Source organism: Clinocottus analis, unplaced genomic scaffold (genome assembly GCF_023055335.1).
Source record: "Clinocottus analis isolate CAN_PGR_092001 unplaced genomic scaffold, fCliAna1.0.p SCAF_9, whole genome shotgun sequence".
Classification (NCBI taxonomy): domain Eukaryota; kingdom Metazoa; phylum Chordata; class Actinopteri; order Perciformes; family Cottidae; genus Clinocottus; species Clinocottus analis.
This window is the reverse complement of record NW_027176251.1, coordinates 21,849,444-21,867,584: the sequence shown is the minus strand read 5'-3', so window position 1 is coordinate 21,867,584 and position 18,141 is coordinate 21,849,444. Positions and strand designations below refer to the sequence as shown.

The 18,141-nt window shown below is 48.0% G+C and overlaps 1 protein-coding gene across 3 annotated transcripts in view; it reads right to left on the bottom strand.

Moving 5' to 3' along the window:
- The window catches only part of LOC137781538 (oxysterol-binding protein-related protein 10-like), a 34,616-nt gene that overhangs the window by 9,407 nt on the left and 7,068 nt on the right, over positions 1–18,141 (bottom strand). Inside the window, exons 4-8 of one of the 3 annotated variants that reach the window (XM_068570356.1) lie at positions 11,725–11,817; positions 9,684–10,071; positions 8,154–8,257; positions 4,609–4,797; positions 2,226–2,730 (exon numbers count right to left, since the gene is read on the bottom strand). In XM_068570356.1, the coding sequence (XP_068426457.1) occupies positions 2,226–2,730; positions 4,609–4,797; positions 8,154–8,257; positions 9,684–10,071; positions 11,725–11,817 (1,279 nt within the window). The remainder of the gene's footprint in view (positions 1–2,225; positions 2,731–4,608; positions 4,798–8,153; positions 8,258–9,683; positions 10,072–11,724; positions 11,818–18,141) is intronic. The other 2 variants (XM_068570357.1, XM_068570358.1) reach the window with 2 other exon arrangements.

Here is an 18,141-nt window from a genome sequence, read left to right as displayed (position 1 = left end):
CCTGCTTATGTAACAGACAGCTGGACCCAGTCTGCTGCGGGCGCAGGTCGGACACACACACACACACACACACACACACACACACACACACACACACACATATTTTGACAAGACACACACACTTCCTCGTCTAAAAGACCCACAAGTCAAAAACACACACAATGTCCTTATTTCCTGCATTGTGCTATTTTTCCTCCCAGATGTTTGCAATTGGTTGTGTGCATCCATGTGTGTATTTGTGCATCTGTGTAACAAAGACCCACAAAGACCCACATTCTGTGTGCCACTCTGAGCGAGCGTCACGTGTTCAGAGGGAAAGTCAGCAGCTGATCTTTCATCACTGAGTTTTCTAGAAGCTGCAGTAGTCTGCCACGTCAACATTAAGCCTAACATTAAGTTTAATCAAAAATAATGAATCTGTCGTTTCAATTCATGCAGACAGCAACATCACAAAATGACATCATTATTATAAAGTTTGGAACTTTGTGTTTGGTAGATTAGCTTATTGTCAATACATTGTTCACTGTTCGAACGCTAGAGCAAGAGGAGGAAGAGGAGGAGGAGGAGGAAGAGGAGGGGCAGGAGGAGGAGGAGGAGGGTTACATCCAAGAACAATGTTCACTCATAATGTTCCCTGGTTCCCTCATAATGTTTCCTGGTTCCCTCATAATGTTCCCTCATTGCTCATAATGTTCTCTGGTTCCCTCATAATGTTCCCTTGTTGCTCACAATATTCCATGGTTCCCTCATAATGTTCCCTCATTGCTCATATTGTTCTCTGGTTCCCTCATAATGTTCCCTCATTGCTCATATTGTTCTCTGGTTCCCTCATAATGTTCCCTCATTGTTCATATTGTTCTCTGGTTCCCTCATAATGTTCCCTCATTGCTCATATTGTTCTCTGGTTCCCTCATAATGTTCCCTCATTGCTCATAATGTTCCCTGGTTCCTTCATAATGTTCCCTGGTTCCCTCAATGTTCCCTGGTTCCTTCATAATGTTCCCTGGTTCCTTCATAATGTTCCCTGGTTCCTTCATAATGTTCCCTGGTTCCCTAATAATGTTCCCTTGTTGCTCATAATGTTAATGAAAAATGAATAATCTTTCTGAAATACACACAGATATACACGGACACACATGCACGCACACATACGTACACACACCCATACACACAAACCCTCACGCACGCACACACACACACACACACACACACACACACACACACACACACACACACACACACACACACACACAATGAGGAACACTTTACTGGTTAGGTGGGGTCCCGGGGTCCTGTGACGGTTCTTTGGGGTCCATGTGGTGACGGTGAAGCTGTTGTGTACGTGATGGTGTGTAGCTGTCAGAATACACTGCTTCTGTTTCCATGAGTGTCGTGATGACCTGAACACAGGAGGTCACGTGTCCTCGCCTGACGCCGTGCGACACGTCAACGTGAGCAACGGGCTTGAGGACAAACTCTACACGGTGAACACAACCTGCACACGTGCGTGATGGCGCTGAGTTCACTTCTCCAATGAGGGGCTGCAGATGGAGCTCACAGCTGTGATGTAATCAGCTGGGAGGCTCTGCACGGCAAACAGCTGCTGATGTCAGATTGTTAATTCATCTGACAACAGACTGCGCTCACATATTCACTTTTCTTGTTATTGTTATTTAAAACCCGCCTGACTTCTGTCAATAATGATCCAGATAAGTCTCCCTGTTTGGGGTTTTGTACAAGTTAGTTTGTACGATATCTTTTGAGCATTTTCTTTCCTACACGAGACAGAAAATACATTTCCAATCATCGCATGCAGGGTCCAAGATGGATGACCGGCCGGAGTGGCTTCTGCCGTCTTTATACTTCCTCGTTCACCATGAAGTAAGATGAGCAATGATTTTGTGGGGTATCTATGAATTACGCTGCGTTGTTGTTGGACGGCGGTCTGGTGGTTTGAGAGCCACCATCCACTGTTCCTCCCGTCACGGACGGTGTTGCTCTTGATCTCACACCTCTCTCCTGGCTCACCATTACGTGGTGGACATACAGATTGATAATATGGGAGACAAACAGTGCATTACTGTTGGTGGGGACACGGTGGAGTGGGCACACCATCTGCACTGCAGCAGGGCATCAAAATACCCAAAAAGTCCGGAGAATATCAACATGCAACTATGTTCTTTGTGCAACTCTTTGCAAATGCTCTGAAAATCCCGTTCTCTTACCTTCCCCGACCATGGACACTCCAACAGACATGCCCAGGAACTTGCTCTTGGTCCAGACATGAGTGTTGACACACATCCTCTTCTCCTTGCACTCGCAGTAGAAGCCCGACACCGGAGGGTGGTGGGACACCTGCTCCGCCACGAACCGAACCCGATAGCAGTCTGAGGCCGCCCCCCTCTGAGGGGACCCAGCGATGGCAGCCGGGGCCGTGGGTGCAGAGTGGGGCGCGCTGCAGTTGCTAGTCCTGAGAGGTCGAACGCGGTCCCGAGGAACATACCAGGAGCAGTGGAAGTTCTCCCCCAGGATGGGGTTGTAGGGCTTCTTGGCCACAGCACCCTTGCGGCCCTCGTGGAAGGCGGTCAGGTAGTACTCCACGAAGCGGACCATGCGCTCTTCTGGCGTGCGGCCGCAGGTGATGGAGAGGAACATGTCGGGGTGGGCCATGAAGTTGGCGTAAACCTCCAGCAGGGAGCGCTTCTCCAGGATGAAGGTAGGGAGCACCACCTGGCAGAGGGTACAGAGGAGACCATGCACAAGTCGACTGTTGATCACAGACGCTTATATGGAGAAGACACAGAGAAAAGACCTGTTTTTACTCTCAACAGGAAGGACTCACGGTGCTGTGAGGACACATTGTGGATCCATAAGAGGACTCATGTGTCCTCACAGCACCGTGAGTCCGTCCTGTCCGACTCCTCCTCCTTGAACACCAGCCTGCTTTCAGAGGAACCACGTGCCCATGCAAGGAAACGGCATCTTCAATTACACACACATATATATATATATATAACCCGATATATATTTATATATATATATATATATATATATATATATATATATATATATATATATATATATATATATAACCCGATATATATTTATATATATATATATATATATATATATATATATATATATATATATATATATTTATATATATATATATATATATATATATATATATATATATCCCACAAAGTATACATATCCCACGCTGCCAACAGAGAACCCAGAAGGAACCCATGCTGCCACAGGAGAACCCAGAAGGAACCCATGCTGCCACAGGAGAACCCAGAAGGAACCCATGCTGCCACAGGAGAACCCAGAAGGAACCCATGCTGCCACAGGAGAACCGCAGGCTTCTCTTGCTGTGAGGTGACCGTGTTCGCCACTACTACACCGTGCAGCAAATTCCTGTTGATTTTATTTGTTAACAGCGTCTCTCTCTCTCTCTCTCTCTCTCTCTCTCTCTCTCTCTCTCTCTCTCTCTCTCTCTCTCTCTCTCTCTCTCTCTCTCTCACACACACACACACACACACACACACACACACACACACACACACACACACACACACACCAGCTGACGCTTAGTAAAGCCATAAGGTTCTATGTTGGTAACGTGCAGTAGAATCAGGAGCGTGGCAGCGAGCCTCGTCCGTCTCTTCAGACTTCAGGACGATGCGGCAGCTCGTGTCCTGGCAGCGTGAGGTGTGTCTCATGTCATGTGACGGAGATTGCACTTTGTCTTTAGCAGAGACTCTCTGTCGGCCTTCAGATCACATAAAGTGAAGCATGTTACACAACCTGACGGTCCATATCATGACACCTCGCAGATCCAGGCAGCTCTCTGTCTGCACCCCAGGAGTCGACATGGACATGGCAAGAGCAAACGGTTATTTCATAATCTCCCTCCGGTCCCTCAGGTATAAGGAACAGAATCCTTCTGCTGCACGTTATCCTGTGATCCAGCGCACTGGAGTAGCGGTAATCAGATTGAGCTCACTGGTCTGAGAGAGTTACCACAATCACATGACCAGAGGATCTGATTCACTAGCACCGAGAACCAGAGGGGGGGGGGGGGGCAAAGAGGGACGACATCGTCCTTGTGTATCACTTACAGCAGTTTTTTCAGTGAAGTACCCCCTAACCAAAAGGATTTATATTGTATTAAATCATTATATTATAAAATAAATATCGATTTTTATTTTAATATTTTAAAAAATCTCACGTACCTCTGGAGTGCCTTCACATACCCCCATTTGAGGACCACTGCCTTGCAGCTCTGACCCAACACAGACACTATCTCATGGCCCAATGGGGATGTTCACATCCCTGCCTGCTCTATGTCGCCCCTCGCTGGAGGCTCTGACCGGAGCCTCCTCGCCTCCTCGTCGCTCTGCACTAGGAAGCGTCCAGTGGCTCCTCCCTCTCGAGTCACATTTGGTTGCAATAAAACAAGATGGAGGCCAATGCCAGCGTTGTTGAGCAGGAACAGGTCGCAGCGCGGTGGAGGCCTGCTGTCAGGGAGCTTGGACAGCAGCTTTACTGGGGGGTCTGTTCTCTACCGAGAACCTGAACATGAAGGCAGAACCTGACACTCACCCGTGTGAGGTCCATGCCGAGCTTCAGCTGGGACAGGAGGTGGAGCATGATGCTCCTCTGCTCCTCCAGGACTCCCAGGTCTTCCTCCTCCTCGTTGTCCTCCGTGTCGGTGGTCTCGTGGCAAGGATCCAGGGCTTCTGGGCTGCTGGGGAGGCCCTGCTGGAGGACACACAGGGGATGCCGGTCAAGCTGGGAAGGAGGCGCAGAAAGAGGAAAGGTGAGGAGGACACCAACGGCGTGAGAGACCAACCCTCTGCGTCTTGGTACGAAGTGCTCTACGACAGTGAGGAGGCTGCTGCTGATGAACATTTGGAAAACAAACTTAAGAATCATGAAGATCCTGAGGACGGACACTGAACTCTCTACTTATGTTCAGATGTAGAGAATATGAGAGTCTGGCAGTCAAGAAGCAATGAAGGTCAACGGCCTGTAACTCTCAAACTACCCTCCATCTTGTTTTATTGCAACCAAACGTGGCGGGAGGAGCCACCTGTCAATCATAAGGGAGACTCATCTTCTTATACACAACTATACAATCTGACTCCTCTGTGCCACCGGAGGAGTCGCCCCCTGCTGTCCTTCAGCAGGAATGCACATGTTTCAGACCCAGAACTGCAGCCTGGGGACCAGACGAGGTGCGTTTGAAAAGGAGAACATAGAGCAACCAGAGCAACTAGAGCAACGAGCGCAACCAGAGCAACTAGAGCAACACTGTCTCTTTAAGCCCAGAATCTAAAATAGGAAAATATTTATTTTAAATAATTCATTAACAATCGGGTTTACTCTGAGGTTATGTAAGACTGCCACACACACACACACACACACACACACACACACACACACACACACACACACACACACACACACACTCACGTGGTTGGGCTGGCATGAAACCAAAGCTGACTTGTTGGGAGTCCTGCTGGATTTCATGTCCACCATCCAGAGAAAGACAGACAAGGTGCTGGAGACCCAACACCAAGACCACAACCAGAGACAGACCACAACCAGAGACAGACCACAACCAGGGACAGACCACAACCAGAGACAGACCACAACCAGGGACAGACCACAACCAGAGACAGACCACAACCAGAGACAGACCACAACCAGGGACAGACCACAACCAGAGACAGACCAGAGACAGACCACAACCAGGGACAGACCACAACCAGAGACAGACCACAACCAGGGACAGACCACAACCAGAGACAGACCACAACCAGAGACAGACCACAACCAGGGACAGACCACAACCAGAGACAGACCACAACCAGAGACAGACCACAACCAGGGACAGACCACAACCAGGGACAGACCACAACCAGAGACAGAGAGAGGAGAGGCTGGAGGACATTGACTAAGAGGAGAAACAAGTGAGGGGATGAGAGGAGAGAGGAAAGAGGAAGAGAGAGAAGGCGGCAGCATCGAGCTCTGCCTGCTACACTTCTGATACACAGATTAAAAGTGATGATGATAATCCTCTTCATCCCCACAGCCTCCCTCTGGACGTAAGCCCCGCCCACTGCACACTGTTACAAGAGAGCCTCCTCGCACATCTCTCTCCTCCTCCTCTCACATCACAGGGAGAGGCCGCAGGTAGAAGCACCAGCAGCCCCAGGTGCAGCAGCAGCCCCAGGTGCAGCAGCAACCCCAGGTGCAGCAGCAACAATAGCACTGTGGCGAGTTTATCATTAAATACTGTAAATGTATGAAACAGCAACACAATCATCATTTCACTCTCCAGATCACATGACCTCTGAGGGAAAGAGGTCATCAGTAAGTCCTGAGGGTCTAGCTTCTAGGTGAGACGCTAGCTTCACTGACCAATCACAGCGCATGTTCATGGTCACATGGCCCTGTGACCAATCACACGTCTCGGTCTCCAGAAGCCTCTTCATGTCTTCTAACAGGCTGCTCTTCCACTGAGGAAGACAGGAGACATGTGATTGGATAAAACATGTCAACCAGGAAGAAGCCTTAAAGAGACATGAAGGAGCAGATGAACACATGAAGGAGCAGATGAAGGAGCAGATGAACACATGAAGGAGCAGAGGAACACATGAAGGAGCAGATGAAGGAACAGAGGAACACATGAAGGAGCAGATGAACACATGAAGGAACAGAGGAACACATGAAGGAACAGAGGAACACATGAAGAAACAGAGGAACACATGAAGGAACAGAGGAACACATGAAGGAGCAGATGAACACATGAAGGAGCAGATGAACACATGAAGGAGCAGATGAAGGAGCAGATGAACACATGAAGGAGCAGATGAACACATGAAGGAGCAGATGAAGGAACAGAGGAACACATGAAGGAACAGAGGAACACATGAAGGAACAGATGAACACATGAAGGAGCAGATGAACACATGAAGGAGCAGAGGAACACATGAATGAGCAGATGAACACATGAAGGAACAGAGGAACACATGAAGGAGCAGATGAACACATGAAGGAACACATGAAGGAGCAGATGAACACATGAAGGAACAGATGAACACATGAAGGATCAGAGGAAAACATGAAGGAACAGATGAAGGAACAGAGGAACACATGAAGGAGCAGATGAACACATAAAGGAACAGAGGAAAACATGAAGGAGCAGATGAACACATAAAGGAACAGATGAACACATGAAGGAACAGATGAACACATGAAGGAGCAGATGAACACATGATGGAGCAGATGAACACATGATGGAGCAGATGAAGGAACAGATGAACACATGAAGGAGCAGATGAACACATGATGGAGCAGATGAACACATGATGGAGCAGATGAAGGAACAGATGAACACATGAAGGAGCAGATGAACACATGAAGGAACAGATGAACACATGAAGGAACAGAGGAACACATGAAGGAGCAGATGAACACATGAAGGAACACATGAAGGAGCAGATGAACACATGAAGGAACAGATGAACACATGAAGGAACAGATGAACACATGAAGGAACAGAGGAACACATGAAGGAGCAGATGAACACATGAAGGAACAGAGGAACACATGAAGGAGCAGATGAACACATGAAGGAACACATGAAGGAGCAGATGAACACATGAAGGAGCAGATGAACACATGAAGGAGCAGATGAACACATGAAGGAACACATGAAGGAGCAGATGAACACATGAAGGAACAGATGAACACATGAAGGAACAGAGGAACACATGAAGGAGCAGATGAACACATGAAGGAACAGAGGAACACATGAAGGAACAGATGAACACATGAAGGAGCAGATGAACACATAAAGGAGCAGATGAAGGAACAGATGAACACATGAAGGAGCAGAGGAACATATGGAGCAGATGAACACATGAAGGAGCAGAGGAACACATGGAGCAGATGAACACATGAAGGAGAGTTCACATGAAAGTCATTAACTTTGGTCACCAAAGCAAAGTCAACGCACCGCCAGCAGGAAGCACATAGAAGGATTAAAACAACTGCACAGCTGGTAGAGTTATGTCGCCAGCGTAAATTGCCATTGCAGTTTGCATACTGATCTAGGAGCTGTGTGATGAGAGGGTTACCTCAGGCGGGTCCGGGTGTGTCTGGGTGGACCAGGAGAGAGGCTTCTGGTCTCTGTTGTTCTGCGGCTTCTCAGGAAGAGACCCGGACCGTCCCGTGGAGACACCTGAGGAAATAAAGCCACCAAAACAATGACTCCAGCGTGGAGACGTCCTGGTGGGGAGGACGTCATGGAGCAGCCGTACCTCATGCACTGCACGTGGACGGAAAGTGCAAATGTCATTTGTGGCGCTAAGTGTTTGCAAATGTTGAGTTTGGATTCAGCTGTGCTCAAATCACATGTCCTCCTTCTTCCCTTCGGGCTCCTCTGGAGAGAAACTGCCTTCAGGGAAAAGATGGAGACCCACATGTGATACTCCAGATGTTCCCTCTCCTCACGAGAGACTTAAGGCGAGACGACGTCTCCGGATGATCGGAGGAGACTGAGTGGTCCTGGTTAGTGTCAAAGGTCACTCTGAAGAGACCAGCGTGAGCAGCTGTTGATGTTTCTTGTGCTTTCGTCTGCTGGTGCTACAGATTCATCCTCTGGGCCCAAAAACTATTGAACATTTGATGGAAGCTCATTGTTTTACAAAGAGTTGGTGAAGAGCAACCTGAAAGATTGACTCAAGAATCACCAGGAATCTTCCTTTGGGAACTTTCTAAACATAAAGAGTTCATTTATCTCCACTTGAATCTAGAAACAACACAATGACAATATGTATGATGTTTTTATGGGTTCTCAACGCTTTCAGTGATAAAACTTTGAAACGGAAAAGTCTTCTGGGTCCAAATGAAGTGTGTCGAGGTCTCATTCTGTGAATTTGTGAGTCCTTAACATGTCACATGACTACAGCATTAGTTCTAAAGTTATTACAATATCAGCCGGGACATTTCATCATTATCGATCAAGTCATCACTTCAGGAACATTTAGATTTTACCCAACAGTCGGGTTTGTGGAGCAGAAACCAACTAAATGACGTCACGCAGCTGAAGAAGGTTCTGGTGGTAATGTGAGGAAGAGCACAAGCTGGCTGTCAACCGGGTCAGAACCAAAAGACCTCGGGCTTTCAGCCTGAGATGGGCACGGCTGCTTGGACTCACATTCTTCAAACACCTAAAGAGAATCTTTATGAAGGTACAACTTCATGTTTTATGGATTCCTTCCAGCCTTTCGTCCATCGACCCCAAACATTTGACCATCGTGCCCTTCGCCGACAGACATTGACTGATGAGCGCTGGGCAGAGAGGCCGGGCCTGCTCAGCCTGCTCAGCCTGCTCACCCTGCTCAGCCTGCTCACCTTGCTCACCTTGCTCACTCTGCTCACCCTGCTCAGCCTGCTCAGCCTGCTCAGCCTGCTTAGCCTGCTCACCTTGCTCACCTTGCTCACCCTGCTCAGCCTGCTCAGCCTGCTCAGCCTGCTCAGCCTGCTTAGCCTGCTCACCTTGCTCACTCTGCTCACCCTGCTCAGCCTGCTCAGCCTGCTCACGACAGACCAATGGACACAAGGAATCAGACACGTTTCTGTAACCCAGCCATCCCTCAGCTCACCTGCATGTTCCCGGCTCTGCTCCTGGCTTTGGGTGTGGTTGCTGCCACCTTCTCGCCCTCCGCCGGTGTCGCTGTGACTCGGGCTCTCGTGGGCGCTGTGACTCGGGCTCTCGTGGGCGCTGTGACTCGGGCTCTGGCCGCTGGACCGGAGGCCGCCGGGCTCCACCTGGCTCACGCCGGAGCTGCAGCGCCGACTCCACAACTTCACTCTTTCTGTGGGAGCCGTCTGATTCAAACCAGCTGGACTGGGGTGAAGGATGGGACTCGGGGCATGGTTCTGGTTCTGGTTCTGGTTGAGCGCATGGACAACATTGTGCTGCAGCATGCTGAGGCACTCGCCCAGGCAGCTCAAAGTGGCTGCAGAGGTGGCTTTAAAAAGGAGTAGGTCCTTTATCAATGGGATGGAAAAGAGAGAAAGAAGAGAAGGTGAGTCAGAGGAGCAGGAAACACTTCCAGTGTCACCAAACGGTACCTTTGAGCTTCAGCTCATGGAATCAGCTGAGTGGACCAGGTGAGCTTCAGCTCATGGTAATCAGCTGAGTGGACCAGGTGAGCTTCAGCTCATGGTAATCAGCTGAGTGGACCAGGTGAGCTTCAGCTCATGGTAATCAGCTGAGTGGACCAGGTGAGCTTCAGCTCATGGAATCAGCTGAGTGGACCAGGTGAGCTTCAGCTAATGGAATCAGCTGAGTGGACCAGGTGAGCTTCAGCTCATGGAATCAGCTGAGTGGACCAGGTGAGCTTCAGCTCATGGTAATCAGCTGAGTGGACCAGGTGAGCTTCAGCTCATGGAATCAGCTGAGTGGACCAGGTGAGCTTCAGCTCATGGAATCAGCTGAGTGGACCAGGTGAGCTTCAGCTCATGGTAATCAGCTGAGTGGACCAGGTGAGCTTCAGCTCATGGTAATCAGCTGAGTGGACCAGGTGAGCTTCAGCTCATGGTAATCAGCTGAGTGGACCAGGTGAGCTTCAGCTCATGGAATCAGCTGAGTGGACCAGGTGAGCTTCAGCTCATGGAATCAGCTGAGTGGACCAGGTGAGCTTCAGCTCATGGAATCAGCTGAGTGGACCAGGTGAGCTTCAGCTCATGGTAATCAGCTGAGTGGACCAGGTGAGCTTCAGCTCATGGAATCAGCTGAGTGGACCAGGTGGTGCATGAGGACCGGTTTGTTTTTTAGAATCCTTTCCTAGTTTTTCGTTGGAATAAATGTTCTTTATTCCATTTCCTGCGTTCGGGTCCTTACTTCCTTCATCCCGTAACAGATACAGCTTTTTGTTTTCAATGTTTACTTTTGGGGTCACCATCTCATGTAGGTATGAAGAAGTATTTCATAAAACCCACCTTCAAAGCAAAATGAGCCCTTTGAGCCGCCGGTTGTAATGATTCTAATGATGTTGTATTCGTCAGCTATGGCGGACATCTTGGAACCAGAAACACGAGCAGGCGTCCAGCGTCTTATGGTTGATCTGGTCCAACTGGTGACTTGTTTTACGAGCTCTCTCATTGCTGTCTGACCTGAGATTACCACTCGTAAAATGAATATATGTTTCTGTTCCACTTGTCTCCAGAGGAGAACCCTGTTTGGTTCCTGGTAGGACCTTTTACAAAAGTTCTACTCAGAATTGATCTAGAACCCAACAAAGGGTTATACCTAGAACCATCTGTGAAGGCTCCTCACAGAAGCCTCTTTTAGAGGTTCTCCAGAGAACCCTTCTTTGGTCTGATGGTCCCACCCATAAACCTCTCTGGAGGTTCTGCCCTGAACCTTTCTACCTTGTAAAGGTGCGAACAAGAACCCACTTTGGAGGTTGTACCCAGACCCTTTTATATTCATCTAGAACCCAACCCAGGGTCCCTAATGAGGCTCCTGGGGGAAAGACCTGCACATTGGGGATGTGACCTTATCCCATCACAGACTTTGTAAATCCTTAAATGAAATCCTGGAGAAAAGTCGTTCTTTTAAAACTTAATTGACAACAGGCAACGGGAGCAGGTTCTGCTCTTGTTGCTCCGTGATCCGGCTCACACAAGACATGTTACCTCGTCCAGAGAAGACAGGGGTCCACCTCGGGGGGGGAGGGACTCGATCGAGTTGACCAGGCTCTTCTGCTGACCTTCGGCCTGGATCATCAACTACAGACACAGAAAGAAGCTGCAGCATTAGCGACCCGCTCTTTGTCCGACAGGGACACCTTGACTAAAACATGTGGCAGGGAGAGTCTGAATGCAGAGGAAGGTAGTTGCAGGGTGATAAACCAGAGGGACACCGTGCAAAAGAAGACAGTGTGAGAATGTTTGACTTCTTCTGGATATTGAAGGAGAACAAAGAAAGAGACTTGGGACGAGGAGCGTCTCTCTGACCCCAGGAGGTAATTAGTACTGACGCTGCTACTACAGAGCAGCGGCACTGCGGCGTCTTGGCTTGTTTAATGAGAGTGAGATGAGCTGTGATGAATGTCTCTCACATACACACTCGTGCTTGCGAGTCTGACAGTGACGTCGTATTTCAACCCTGTCCGAGAACGCGCACGCCTCCTCTGATGTCCAGCCTCAGGAGCTCAGTCGCTGGAGCAGCAAAGAAATGCTCTGCAGTTTCAACTTTGAAAAAATTCTGAAACCAATAACTGTACTGACAATGTGGACACCCTCAAATGATTTGCAGTTGTTTTAATGCTCTCTTTACAAGCGCTGTGTTTTTTTCCATTCATAAACTGTACATAAGAAGTGGATGAAGTCTCTGTGACATCACCTTTTGGTTCGAGGACTACCGTTTTGAATTCATGTCTCGATGGTTACGTGAGGTTTAGTCAAACTTGTAAAACACCTAATCTTCACCATCTTGTTAAAGTTTTGCAAATTGTTGGTGACCATCAAAACAAGCCCACCTCTTGAAGCGAGGAGTTTTGCATTTTGCTCGTCGCGAGGACGTATACGTGTCTCAGTAGTGGGTTGTTTCTAGTTTCCTGTTGCATCTTTAAGTCCTTGTCTCTTGTGTCCTCTGCACTTCCTGTTCCTTTGTCTCTCTGTCCCTGATTGTTTCCTCCTGTCTGCATCTTCCTGTGTATCTAAACCCTGTTTGTCTCCTGCCGATAATTAGAAGTTACTTTGCACCATTGTCGCCGTTTGGGTCCTCTCTCCAGCTCCCGTGGCAGAATGGACCAGAGGTTAGAGCTGAGCAGGAGCGTAAAAAAGCATCTGGACTTCACATTAACAGTGATGTTAATTTGGATGTTTATTTTGGTTAGCGATAAAAAGGCTTGTTTGTAATGTCGGACTACTTACTAGAAAGAATTTGCAGCCGAATACTCAAAATATGATGTTGTCGTAGCGCCTTGACAATCACAAGCCTTGAAAGCGTCCCCTTATTATGGTCTGTTTGACTCTAACAGACCATAATGTACTAAATGAACATCTTGCTGTATAGAAGAAGACTAGAAACTAGAGATTGAGACATAAACTCATGTTTACTGAGGGAATACATCGAGAGAAGTCATTTTCTCATACAATCAGACTTCTTTTTGCAACCAGAGGTGTCGCCTCCTGCTGTACTTTAGAAGAAATGCAAATTTTGAGCATAAAGAGAGACAGGTGCTAAACTGAAGCGTTTCATACAGAATGAATACAGCTTCCTTCAGACAGACGGTATGAGAAAAATGATGTGTTTGTTGAACATTAAAGCATGAAAACATGTTCAATTAAGCACCCAAAATATAAAGTTGGACCTGGCATTGAGCATATGTCCCCTTTAAGCCAGATGGACAGTATGAAGAAAACAGGTGAATACCGAAGGATCTATAGGAGGAGCAAGAAAAGAGGCGAGGCATATAAGGCACAATCGACCATGTCTGCACCATGTGACTGTGATGGTCCGGCCCACTAGAAGCGCTGGATTGTCAGTTCATCCAATCCTCAGAGGAGGAATATAAATGATTGACTATCCACTTGAACTACAATCGGCACAATGGAATGGAAAAATTGCAATTTAGCTTTAGGAGCACAAGCAACCAAAGCTCCGAAGAAGAACCCCGTGCATCTCAGACACTCGTACGATTTCTGCTGGCACACCAATAACTTTGTCCACAAGTCATTTTATAATCTGACATGCAAATTGTAGTAAAGATTGCTGAGCACATTCATGCCACCAAATTCAAGACTTCCCCCTCAGGACCACACTCAGAACAAACGCTACAAGATGATGGAAGATGGAAATAAAGATGGGCCAGGCTCTTGAAATAGCAGAGCGCTCTTGAAATAGCAGAAGGCTCTTGAAATAGCAAAGGGCTCTTGAAATAGCAGAGCGCTCTTGAAATAGCAGAAGGCTCTTGAAATAGCAGAAGGGCTAGTTGGCTAGCGAGCTAACAGCGAGCTAACAGCGAGCTAGCGCAGACCTGCTTTCCATCGCAACTCAGGGGGCCAAGCTGGCTGAGATGCGCTGCGAGGCTAGCGAGTGATACAGCGCCCAAAAAGTTTGCTGCTGCTTCTTCTGAATGCAGCATGGTCTCCAGAGGCTGTGCTCTGTATTTTTCTACCATACTTCTTCACTTGCCTTGTTTTCATTTTGTCCACTTGTTTACTTTTAGCACTGATTTTGGTCTCTACCAACCCCTGAAGGCAACATCTTTCTCTTTGAGTGCTGAAAGCTCCACTATGATCACAGTCTGAGACTCGAGCTGAGTGGAGCTTTAGACTGAAACATCTGAAAACACAGTGAGGGAAGCAGAACGCTAACCCATGAGCTGAAACTCACTATGAAGCCCTGTTGAGCCGAAGCAGCTGATGAGTCTCTTTGGCTTTAAACAGAATGATAGTTATAATATGAAAGTCCCTCGAGTGACAAGCAGAAACCTTTCCTCTGTGCAGAGGAGTCTTCCCATCCTTGTATCCCTTTAACAGTATTGTAGTCCACACACATTGATCACAATGGGTTGGGCAGTTCCTTGAGAGTGTGTGCTGGCTGAGATGCAGCTATCAGCGATCTGAGTCCTTCTTCTTCTTCTTCTCTGTCTGTCGCTCTCAGACAAACAAACAGCGCTCAGCTCGTGTCTCGCTCTCAGCGGAGGGTGAGTCACCGGCGCTTGCTGATGAAATGGTGAGAGAAGAGCTATTACAAGACACAACGCTATCACAGTTCACATCTTGTATGTACACACACACACACACACACACACACACACACACACACACACACACTACAATAAACTCAAACTCCTGCTGTGGGCCCATCCTCTGTAGTGCAGGTACGTGGAAGAGGGTCCGACCTCGTCAGTTCACTTGGTGTGTGTCCTTCTGGTCTCTGAGGGACGACACACAGTCCTGCTCATTTCTGTGTGCCGTCACAGGCGTAACGTCTCCTTTGTGATGGTCTCAGACAAAAGGGGTTCATCTCAAAACCAGGAGTACACAAAGTACCACAGTGTGGTACCTCACCAGCAGACCAGATACTTGCTGCGAGGCTCAATTTACACTTCCTGCTTTCAGTGATGGAATCCAGATGCAATCACATATTTAGTTGTTGTAATTTGTTCAAGCTTTATACACATGCATGTCTATAAACCCCATCATGAATCTCAATGCATCCATTGCTGACGGTGGTTATGGATAGGCATAGCTGTTTGGGAACTGCCACAAAGAATATTCATCAGCTAAATTAACATGGATGCATCACATTACTGAGTGAGAAACAAGTTTCATGGGATCTCACACCAACCTATCACCCACAAAACATCTCTAAAGATAGATCAAGGCTCTCCGGCTTGCTCTGGCACCAAGAACTATGCAGGCGGTTGCTCCTCGCCGCTCAGGAGTTCATGTCTGTTCCATGACGTTCTTCTGGGAAAAACTTGTTCACTTCTTGCTTCTCATGTGTATTTGTAGGACCGATGGTGTTTTAGCACGTGCACCTTCTGTGGAGGGGTAGGGTGTCCTGCTCGAACAAGGCGTAATGCTTCTCAGTTGCATTTATAATCTTTTATTGAAAAACTATCCCATTTATGTGTGAAAATTACTTCAGTCTATCATGGCCAATGATTGCCAATGTAGACAAAAAAGGTAAATTGTAAAATCACCTCTGAGCATCACAAAGGTTGCAGTTTCTGGCATCTGATAAGAACTGGAAGACCTCTACCAGTGGACCTGGAAGACCTCTACCAGTGGACCTGGAAGACCTCTACCAGTGGACCTGGAAGACCTCTATCAGTGGACCTGGAAGACATCTTCTAGTGGACCTGGAAGACATCTTCTAGTGGACCTGGAAGACCTTTACCAGTGGACCTGGAAGACATCTTCTAGTGGACCTGGAAGACCTTTACCAGTGGACCTGGAAGACATCTTCTAGTGGACCTGGAAGACATCTTCTAGTGGACCTGGAAGACCTCTACTAGTGGACCTGGAAGTTATCTACCAGTGGACCTGGAAGACCTCTACCAGTGGACCTGGAAGACCTCTACCAGTGGACCTGGAAGACATCTATCAGTGGACCTGGAAGACCTCTACCAGTGGACCTGGAAGACCTCTATCAGTGGACCTGGAAGACATCTTCTAGTGGACCTGGAAGACATCTTCTAGTGGACCTGGAAGACCTTTACCAGTGGACCTGGAAGACCTCTACTAGTGGACCTGGAAGTTATCTACCAGTGGACCTGGAAGACCTCTATCAGTGGACCTACAAGACATCTACCAGTGGACCTGGAAGACCTCTACTAGTGGACCTGGAAGACATTCACTAGTGGACCTGGAAGTTATCTACCAGTGGACCTGGAAGACCTCTATCAGTGGACCAGGAAGACATCTTCTAGTGGACCTGGAAGACCTCTACCAGTGGACCTGGAAGACCTCTATCAGTGGACCTGGAAGACATCTTCTAGTGGACCTGGAAGACCTCTACCAGTGGACCTGGAAGACCTTCACTAGTGGACCTGGAAGACATTCACTTGTGGACCTGGAAGACATTCACTCGTGGACCTGGAAGACATTCACTAGTGGACCTGGAAGACATCTTCTAGTGGACCTGGAAGACATTCACTCGTGGACCTGGAAGACCTCTACTAGTGGACCTGGAAGACATTCAATAGTGGACCTGGAAGACTTCTACCAGTGGACCTGGAAGACATTCACTCGTGGACCTGGAAGACATTCACTAGTGGACCTGGAAGACATCTTCTAGTGGACCTGGAAGACATTCACTCGTGGACCTGGAAGACCTCTACTAGTGGACCTGGAAGACATTCACTCGTGGACCTGGAAGACATTCACTAGTGGACCTGGAAGACCTCTACCAGTGGACCTGGAAGACATCTTCTAGTGGACCTGGAAGACATTCACTAGTGGACCTGGAAGTTATCTACCAGTGGACCTGGAAGACATCTTCTAGTGGACCTGGAAGACAGTCACTAGTGGACCTGGAAGACCTCTACTAGTGGACCTGGAAGACATTCACTCGTGGACCTGGAAGACATTCACTAGTGGACCTGGAAGACATCTTCTAGTGGACCTGGAAGACCTCTACTAGTGGACCTGGAAGACATTCACTCGTGGACCTGGAAGACATTCAGTAGTGGACCTGGAAGACATTCACTAGTGGACCTGGAAGACATCTTCTAGTGGACCTGGAAGACATTCACTCGTGGACCTGGAAGATACTAACTTTTCCAAAATGTCCGCATCCCCCACACAAACAAACAGCATGATTGGTGTTTCACTGCTTGGACCAATTGACTGATGACGATGACATCATGTGTACGTTTAGAATATATTTTATTCCATTGGCTGGAAATATGCTGTCCACCTTTCCTGATATATTTCTGACCTACTTGCTGTGATGTCGCTGCTGCGGTTGCATCCGCCATGTTATCCTCTGTAAAGTGTCTTCTTCCACCCATAATGCATTGCGTGTTAGTCATATTCTGAAAGCTATCAAGAATGTATTTCACAAACCGGACACATATCAGGTAACACACCAACCCAGATGTGCAGAAGGTTTTCTGCTCTCGGTGTTGCAGTGTGTGAAGAGCACTGAACACATGTTTCTGTTTGGAGGCTTTCAGCTGTGAGATGGAGCCCACTGTGATTTAGTGTAGTGAGCAAACCAGCAGCATCAAAGCACACAGAGTGTGTGTGTTTCTGAAGATTGTCCATCTGCAGGGGACGAGAAATGCTCTTATCTTTTAATGTCACAGCACACATCATAACCCAGAGGAAGCATTACCTCTAATGTACCTGAGAGTGCAAAATGGTGGCCGGAGCACAAACCATTAGTGACATTGCCGGCTGGCGGTTCACTGTTTGAGAACAGAGGAGTGAAGCTGAATCAGAGGAACCTCCATGAGATGAGCAGCTGGCCTGGAGCAGAGTGGTCTGGCTCCATTAAGTCCAGAAACCAAACCTGTCTGTCTGCCAAATGTACACTTCTTTTATGTTTGGAATAACTGTAATTCAATACGGACGCAGAGAGAGGGGAAG